Source organism: Brachionichthys hirsutus, chromosome 20 (genome assembly GCF_040956055.1).
Source record: "Brachionichthys hirsutus isolate HB-005 chromosome 20, CSIRO-AGI_Bhir_v1, whole genome shotgun sequence".
NCBI lineage: Eukaryota > Metazoa > Chordata > Actinopteri > Lophiiformes > Brachionichthyidae > Brachionichthys > Brachionichthys hirsutus.
In genome coordinates, this window is record NC_090916.1 from 6,460,080 (window position 1) to 6,470,020 (window position 9,941).

General features: G+C 44.0%; 1 protein-coding gene across 1 annotated transcript; it reads left to right on the forward strand.

Annotated features, from left to right (window-relative positions):
* Positions 1 to 385: 385 nt before the first annotated feature.
* Positions 386 to 9,244, forward strand: snap25a (synaptosome associated protein 25a). Its single transcript, XM_068753568.1, has 7 exons — positions 386 to 457; positions 1,888 to 1,929; positions 2,971 to 3,019; positions 5,054 to 5,171; positions 8,361 to 8,480; positions 8,667 to 8,811; positions 9,176 to 9,244. Exons 1-7 carry the CDS (start codon positions 386 to 388, stop codon positions 9,242 to 9,244), a joined length of 615 nt encoding a protein of 204 aa, XP_068609669.1.
* Positions 9,245 to 9,941: the final 697 nt, after the last annotated feature.

Sequence of the window (9,941 nt, forward strand, 5' to 3'; positions counted from 1 at the left end):
TTTATTTCTCGTCTATCAATCTTGAACCATCATCATCGTATTTATCTTCTCACTTGTAGAATGCGTTGTACCTTCCCAGACCAGAATACAGAGTGATGATGATGTATGACGAATGTTCTGCGGTGATGATGATGACGATGATGATGATTTTCCTCATTAAGACACATTTTGTTGGAATTTCTTTTTCATTTACAAAATGCCTTTCCCCCCCCCCCCCCCGCCTAATATCCAAATGTCAAATCATCAAAGTGATCTATTTCCCTGTCCCTCGATGTGCCGCAGCATTTGACCGTTTTATTTCGCTGTCTTCCAGCCCTCCCCAAACTCCCACTAGGATCATCTCTTCCCAGTTGGAGTCCCTCTCCACCCCCCACATCCAGCAGCCATGGCAGATGACGCGGACATGCGCAATGAGCTATCAGACATGCAGCAACGTGCTGACCAGCTGGCTGACGAGGTGAGAACCGCACAGTTGATGCGTCACGCCGGCCTGAGCTGTGTCATTATGACGCCCATGCACGATTATTCACGGTCACGCCAGCAAATGACAAGCGCATGTTCATTCCAAACGGCCCATCCGAGAAGCTCTTAATGTGAAAAACACAATAATTTAAACAATAAATGGGATTTCTTCATTTATTTAAAGCTGCTTTTAGTGTCATCAGTTTCACACGTCTGAAATCAACACTATTTATTTTAGCTACACTTTCATGATGCATGGGATGTATTTGTATCATACTGTAGCATTAAAATGTTGATTATGATATCGCAAATGTAGTTCAGTTAAACTGTGATGATGTTTCCCTGAGCCTATATCTGCTATAAATAGAAAGTCATGACTGAGTGTTTCCAGGATGTCTTTCATCGTACCCGTTAGATCCGATCTTACACAAGCGTAATTCAGACTTTTACTTGTCTATTATGACAAAAATGATAAGCAAATGGTTGCATCTGGTTTTTGCCTTTTTAAATCGGGTTTATAAAAGAAGTATGCGGCACCGTGTTATCGTCTGCCTAAGACTGGGTGCACGTTTTTATTTCAACAGCAGTCGCCGTGGGAGAAAAGGAGACGCAGATAACCCCCCCACCCATTTCACACGACTCACACTGGCGCAGCTGAGCAGAATATTAAACGCACATGGGCATGGGTCAAGCACAAAATGGCGGCACCAGAATAACGGTTATAGCCTCTGTTGCTCTGGCTTGATGCTTCTCTAAGACGCACAGAGGACGGCTCTGAGATGGAAGTAAAAGCGTGTTTTGGTTACTCGTCTTGGAAAGCGATGAAAATAAAGGGAAAGAGAGAGAAAGACCAAAGAGCTGCTACATCACAAATAGCCTCTGGAATCACGGCTGTGCCCCCTTTTGATTCCTCTCCCGGGGGGGGGTCGCTGTGTCATTGTGAGGAGGCGATATCACAGAGTTTCTCTGCAGCCCCTCTTAGGGGAGCGATGGAACATTCAGCAGTCAGGAAGGTGCAGGCTCTTTTGTAGCGGCGCTGCTTACCAGAGTAAATCACTGGAGAGCTCCTCGACCTCGGACAAGCTACAAGCTGTCTTCTTACATCCAAAGCAGACAGATCAGACATTCCAGAAAGCATTCCCATCAGCAGGTCAACGATATTCCATAATCAAGGTGCCGACAGTCTATCCCTGCTCGCTCGGATCGATAAGCGGCAGCTATTGATCCGTTTGGTGCCTCGCTGATTGTTCTCATTGACTCCGCTTTACTGTGATACATGCTCACTTATGTTCAGTTCACTGAACAGACATGCCAGTGTTGCTTTTTTTCTACACCTATAAAAGCCCTTATTTTATTTCTGTTCCCCTTCTTGGCGGATGCAGCTCTTTTAACGTGTCTTGTGATCTTTGTTTCATTTCTCTGCAGTCCCTGGAGAGCACTCGTCGTATGCTGCAGCTCGTGGAGGAGGTAGGACAAAAAAACACCTTTAGAATTTGAGTTTATTTATCAAATCTGAGACAAGACACGACAAGAAAAGGACCATGAAGTACCACCCAGTTAATATCATGCAGTTCGAGTTGTTTTTCAGCAGTAGGGAACCGGGGCAATGACTTCAACTCAAACAGCAGACACACAGGAGCCGACAATTAAAACAGATGTTCATACTTCTCCGGTGTGTAGTTGTTATTTTCTGTGTTTAACTGAGAGGTAATTACACATTTGTAGATGCTTTATGCTTGATGAGTTAATCTGTAATCTGACAAATATAAAACTCTTGAAGAGCATCAGCCTAAAACCTCTGAACGAGGAATCCACATTGATCCGCCTCCAGTCCTGCATGGATCATTGTTGATTATCCCTTTGAGTCTCCACGGGGATCCGTTTTGGCTTCTGTGGAATTCCTTCGGGATGGAGGCTTGCTGGATTACAGAATAATTTATACACGACGGCTTCCTTTTTGCTGTCCTCTTCCCTCTCAAAACATCGGCGTGACTTTCCTCCCAAACTGCTGAGGAGGCAGTATGTGTGCGTGTGCATATACCGACACACTATAATCTTATTTATGCCCATCAGTCTGAGCCAGGTGCCACTTCCCGGTGAGGCAGTGCTGCATTTCTAAGAAGCAAAGCAGAAGAAGTCACTCTTTCTGCCAGCATCAAAACCCGCATTCGAGCCAGCCTATCAGTGACTAATGGTTTTACTGTTGCCGTCATGCAGCCTCATCTGTTCAGACGGTTCACAGCAAAGCGTTAGAATAAAAAGATGAAGGCTGAGCGAAGACACTAAAATCTCCAATCCTGGGCCATTTGTGTGTGGAAACCCAATGACGGCAAGGGTCCAATGAGATCCCTCCTTTATTACTGTTAATCTCCTCTATGTTATACGTGCAAATACACACAGTACAAACACACACAACAAAATTCAATTTACTGACCTCTACTGACCTTCATTTTATTCTTCCTCCCGCTCTCCCTCCTTTCTTTTCGCCCGGCTGTCTTTGGGGAATAGAGCAAAGATGCTGGCATCAGGACTTTGGTTATGTTGGATGAGCAAGGAGGTAAGTCTGTCAGAGGGGCAAGTAGTTATAAATAAATATATATATGTGTGTGTGTAAAGCTGTATATATGTATATATGCATACTCAGCAAAGCTGTGTAGTGAGTCTGAATTTAGTACCAGTAATACTCCATGATTCCAGTTACATACTGAGAGCACCATAAGGGACCTTATTATTTATTCATAGACATTTTGGTGTTAAAGAAAGAATGAATGAATTGCCTTATGCTCCCCCCCACCCCATGCATTTCCAAATGAATTAATTTGTGCCTTTTATTTAACACTTTATTTTTGTAGCTTCCTACTTTTTCGTTTTTTAACCATTTTTGATCCCAGCAGGTCTTCTGTCTTTGAGCTAAGCGATGCAACGAAAGGACATCTTTAAAGTGCCAAAAACATTAACAGAATAACACTTGATGGTGCCCACTGCAGTGCCAAATCCCTGTTTGATTTATTCATTTCTCAGAATCCAGAGAGGGTAAAATGTTTGTCCCGGCGGCAGCTAATGATTTTGGTCCTATATTCTCCTTTAGATTTACCGAGCCTGTTTGGATGGTAACATAACTAAAATGCAGACATACTGATGCTACTGACTTACTAACCTTTAATTCATTGCCAACAGATTTTTGCAGCCAACGAGCCTTACTGCCAAATATGTGGCATAAATATTCCGCTTCTACAAATACATCTCGATTCTGGTCAAAAGCTACTTCTTTAAGTACTATAATTTGGCCTGACATGTTCCCTGGAAACATAAAATCTCAAACAGGTTTCAGACCATGCGAAAAGTCCGGAAGGTGTATAAGAAAACAAAATAAAACTGATCGATTTAGCTGGTAATGACAAAATATTCAATCGCTTCTCTATCCGTCCATAGGTTGATTTGTACAATCCCTGGTTAGATGCAGTTTGTTAACCAACGTTAAACATGATTGGAATTGTGCAACACCACATAGCTGATAGCGGGCATCGTGAGATATCATGGCCATTCATTATAGCTTCATCGCTGGTGTCCACAGCACCATCCTGCACCCACGGGATCACCACTCCAGACGTACAGGCGTTTGTAAGTCTCCCCTCTGACCCTGCGTTATCGACATCGCTCTATGGTATTTTAATGCTTTAGCTAGTCTAGTCATCAGAGGTTGCAGCGTTTAGCTTTTGAGAAAATAAAACGCTGAATTAATCTATCTCAGCATGCGTCCTTTCTTGCTTTAAATTACCGCATGCCAACCAGGGATTTTGCAAATCTGAAAAAAAGTCAATGAACTGCTTTTTTTGGAATCCACTCCATATTTAACTGTCTCACCTTTCACACGCTGCCTGCACCGTATTCCCTCTAATCACAATCAGGATGGAAAATTATTTGTGTCGTGGAGCCCCGTCACCAACCCACCCATCCACCCAGCATGACAAAGGCCCCCGATTCTCATAAACCAGAATCCAACCATATATGAAATCCTTTTTCAGTTAACTAAGCCCTCATAAGTGGATTATAAATTATTTTAAGCAAAATAAAGGCCTTGATCCACAGTCCATATGTACTCAAACTTCTGTTTCAAGAGAAGCTTAGCTCAGTCTTCATCTCTCATCCTGATGCACAGCAGAGGACACAGATGACTTCTCTTACTGCTCATCATAGCTCATCGTTTGTCAACCAATCAGTCAATGAAATTCATTCCACTGCTGTCATCCCTTTGTCCTGACCAGAGCAACTCGATCGTGTTGAAGATGGCATGAACCATATCAACCAAGACATGAAGGAAGCCGAGAAAAATTTAAAAGATTTAGGGAAATGCTGTGGGCTTTTCATATGTCCATGTAACAAGTAGGTACTGACAATGTGCCCCAAAGGTTCTTTACATATGTGGTGGCGTCCAGTTTTTCCTATTATTATTTTTTACTTTCTTTCGTCACAGTGAGTGTCTGAAGTTGTTGTCTTCTCTCCTTTGTCCTCTCTTTATCTCTCTCTCTCTCTCTCTCTCTCTCTTCTCGTGCATCGTTCTGTGGGGGATAAATGACTTGTGTTTAATCAGAGCAACTGGAGCGCATCGAGGAGGGAATGGACCAAATCAATAAGGACATGAAGGATGCAGAAAAGAATTTGAACGATCTAGGGAAATTCTGTGGTCTTTGCTCCTGTCCATGTAACAAGTAGGTGCTGCTTGCCTGCCTGCCTGCTTGCCATTCAAAAAACATAAGAATATCTAATAATCAAAGTATAATCGAGGTAGAAGTGACATCACAATGGCCATGAGCTCCAGAACTGAATACTCTCTGCCCCTGCAGCATTCGTATGAGGTGGACACAGGAAAATCGGACAATGACCAGAAAAATAGATAGTTGCAGGAACATATAGCAGCAACCTGGATATCCCTTAGTCATCCTATCGGATTAATCCCTGCATGATTGAAAAGTAGAACAATACCTTCAACATATAAACATCATTAACCACGTCAACACCCGACCAAAGTATATTTACCTCTTTGCTGCTGCTTTTGCACAAACTGGATGAATAAATAAACCAATAAGATCCAAATCCTACAAATTCAACCTCAATAAGTTCAGTCCCCCACATGGGCTCTCCTCCACTAAACCAAGGCAAGGGTTCATCAAGTGCCGATAAGTGCCTCTCTTCACACCCTTCTACCAAGTGCCCTTCTCCAGGTGCGCCAATCTCCAGGCTTCCATTTCTCAAAACACTTTCATTAATGGCCAACTTATAACGTGCACTGTTTCCACCGGAGGAGGAATTATGTTTGGGCTTTTTACTACTGACTGAGGGGAAGAAGAGTCTTCAGCAATGACTGAAACTGTTGGCCTCCCCAAAACGTAAAATCGCTTCAATTTAACCAAAAGAGCAGGGCTGGGGCTCCCGAAGCATCTTAGCACTCAGATCATCTCCAGGTTGGAATTTAGTCATCTGGGTCCCAAAATGCTTTTGGTCAGCCTGGTCCAGGACTGTTTGACACTTCTCCTCATCTGCATGATCTCTACCGCCCAACACGTCGCTCTAACACTCACTAGACCCTCACCTCTTCGCAGGCAAATGTCTTTTTTTTTGTCTCCCTCCGAGCACCCTCCCGCTTCCCCTCCACCATTATTGAACCTTCAAGCGCCAATGACATGGAATGACTGGCGAGCATGACCCTTGGAATGCTCATGCATGCATGACAATGCAATTCATAACAGCAATGCTGCACATGATGATGCTGGTGTAAATAATGAAGGTGATGATGATGATGTTGATGGTGATAATATACAAAACTCGGGAATGATTTTTATTTTCCATGCGCAGTACAAAGCCTGGGGGCTTTTTTTTTCCTGTAAACCGCTGTCGCTTGACTTATTTTGAAATTTGCCTTATTTTGAAAAATTTGAAGGAACATATTTCCAAAATGTCGAAAAATCTTGAGCTCAATTTGTATTTTAACGAAGAACATTCAGTATACTAACATAACGTGTGCACAAATAGTTGCGTATTCTACTTCGAATATGATTACAGTCCTATTTTGGTGATTTTAGAGATGCGGAGAATTATGAAGCTCTAAGAAACGGAAGGAAATATGCTCGTTGTTATGTAAGTCCTGTATTGCTTGAGAAAAGAAAATAAATCATACAAAATAGAGATAAATGCATATAAAGGAAGGAGATGAGCACGTCACAAGTAGACAAAAATGGCGATGCGAAAGATTCAAAGTGAGGGAGAGCGACAGGGGAGCTCTGTGTCGGTGCTAGAAGCTAGACTCAAGATAAATGTTTGTAGGTCTTAGAGAGACAATGGAGGCATTTTTGATGGATTAAGTCAACACTCAGAGAGAGAGAGATTTAATTCCATCATAATTGTTTTTAATCCCCTCAGCGTGCTGGCTGTGTTTCGGAATTAGCAGACTTCTCGTACGTGATGCGTTTAGATTATGGCTTGACTTGCATGCCATTGGATTCTGATTGGTCGATAGCTCCACTTTCAGGCTGCCCGGAGAACAAATTCGATAGGGTTCAGTTTTACCGCAATACTCCTATGATCTAATCAGATCATCTCGGTTCAAGCGAGCAAAGCTGATTAGAGGAGTGCATCATATCCATTCTGAGACGGCGTTGGAAGGAATCGCAAAGGAGGAAAAAATTAATAATAAATGGTTAGCTACCGGAAGGGAAGCAAAGCAGCTGAGAACAACGATGTAGGAAGATTTAAAAAACAATTTGAACAGGGAAGCGTGTGATATCACCACCAGTGTGTGTCAGCGGGGACTGAGAGCTAAGCAATGCCTCCGTCCATTTCTATTAATAAGAGCAGTGTAGGAGGCTGAGCCATCGCCGTCGCCGATGCAGCTTGAATACATGCAAAAGTCTTCAACTGATGCAATACACAAGCAAAGAAAGAGCAGATCGCTGCCAGAAAGAGGGAGAAGCTGCGTGTCCAGCCTAGATGTGAGACTTATTTCCTGGGATTGTCACTTTTGGACAGCTTGAGAGGTATTTTGGGTATCCTGTGAATTATTCCAGACAGTATTGTGGCGCAGCTGGAGTGTCGTACATTCGCTCGCTACACAGAGGGGGGAAAAAAAATCCCTATGACACTCTTCATTCGCCGTGACCTGACACTGCAGCTCACCCTGATCCTTTTGGGACCTGAAAGAAAAGCGTTGGCATTTATAAAGGACAGAGTGAGGGTGGGGTGGAGGATGGGGCACCGTGGCGTTGCTCTCTGTTGACTCCCTCCAGTCTCTCGTTTTGTTTTGTCTCCTTTTGTCATCTGGCAGTCGTTCTCCACGTTTACCGTCGTCCCTCCCAACGGTGTGACGCTCCTGTGTTGTCTGTCTGCCAGAAGCTCATCTCTTCTCTGTTCTCTGTCACACTGGGACATGTACCTGTGGGAGTGGGGGGAGGGGGGGGGGGTAGTGTTGCAATGACTTACAAGTTTGCCAGTAGGTTGGTTTATTAAAAAAAAGAGACGGGGTATTGTCACACACACGTCATCCAACATGTTGAAGCTTTTAGAATGCATGCCTCGGATATAAAGCAGATGTGACTTGTGCCTGATTCTGAACAGGATGTTATATAACTACGAGATATAACATCACACACACGGCGCTATTGTCTATAGCAGCAGAATGAGCTTCCACCGTTCAAACCCAGTCGACCAGCCAATCCATGCCTGCTATGCTTTGCTTGACTTAATCTAGTCCTCGCCATGTATTTATGTGCTGGATGCATGACTCTGATAAATACACTGCAGATTTGACTAGTGGGAAGCCAGCCTGGGTGATGGAGAGGGATCCTCCGGTGGAACTGTTGACTAACTGTCCCTCGTCATCCTCTGCTTTCGCTGCAACCGGCCAGGATGAAGAGCGGGGCCAGCAAGGCCTGGGGCAACAACCAGGACGGGGTGGTGGCCAGCCAGCCCGCCCGCGTGGTGGACGAGCGCGAACAGATGGCCATCAGTGGAGGTTTCATTCGCAGGTAAGAGCGAGCTGGAGGATCAACACGGTGCTCCAGAAGGGTTCCTCAGTGGTTTGATCTTGGGGCGCAAACTCAATTCTGAATTTAAGATAAAGCAAACAGTCCAACCATAACTGTTTCGACCGGACGCTTGGTCTGAGGTCAGACACGTGATCAGACGTTGTGTGTGTGTGTGTGTAACTTTAGGGTAACAGAAGATGCCCGGGAAAACGAGATGGACGAGAACCTGGAGCAGGTTGGTGGCATCATCGGTAACCTTCGCCACATGGCCCTTGACATGGGCAATGAGATCGATACCCAGAACCGCCAGATCGACAGGATCATGGAGAAGGTATGAAACGCATCCAGATTGCATTCTGACTATACCACAGCGCTTATCACGGTACAGATGTCGTGCAGTAGCCTTTAAAAGTCACAATAATGATTGTTTTTCACGAGTATTAAGCAGCTGTTGATTTTATCCAGCCACATAGAAAAGTAACAGAAGAGATACGAGTTCAATATGGAACAGGCATGGAAGTTGGCGCTAACTTTAAAATCAGGAAAAGCAACGTCTTTATTCTCGAACAGAAAAAAACAAAATGATTGAATTCATGATTGACATACTGAACTGTTGCTAGAAAAAAATCTATATTCCTCCTATGCTCGGAGCTGAGCTGAAACTCTCTTCCTCCTGTCTTCTCTTCGTCACCCAGGCTGATTCCAACAAGACCAGGATTGACGAGGCCAACCAGCGCGCCACAAAGATGCTGGGCAGTGGCTAAACGCCCCCCGCCCCCCCCAGCCCAGAAGCCGGGGCGTCCCGCGCCACACATCGACAGGCGCCGACATGCTTTCATCATGGTATTGACCTTCTGGGTTTGCACACATGCACATATCACCTCCCTTCCCCATTGTAAATGTTGTTCTGTGTCGTCTGTCGAGCTTTTTCAAGATGATTGTCCTCGTAAAAAGATGGTTTCTTATACTCCGTATATCATTCTTCTTTCCAAAGGTTGTATATAATGCTGACTTGATGGATCTCTAGCTCACCTGTGAAGTTTTTATTCACGTTATCTAATTTATTCACTTTATTTATTCCATCATATATATATATTTTCATTTTATATATAATATATATATATAAAATGAAAATACACTGCACTGGATGACGAGTATATAACAGGAATGCGCCGTTTGTTTTTAACTCTTTTCTTTCTCCGTTGCAGTATCTCGGTATCGTCGAAGTAAAACCGTGTCATTCCGTTTAGGCTACTGTCATGCGCCTTATTTTTGGTGTTGTCGCAACAGAAAGGGGGAAGGCCAATGGGGGGGAAAACACACGAGTAAAACTTTACTGAGCAGCAGTACGGACGAACGGGATTGAGAAGCGCACTTACAATCATCGCAGTCATGCTGAGTTACTGCTTAGACAATGTGCAACCTAGTCTCTCTGTAGCCGTATTAGACATTGCATTCCAA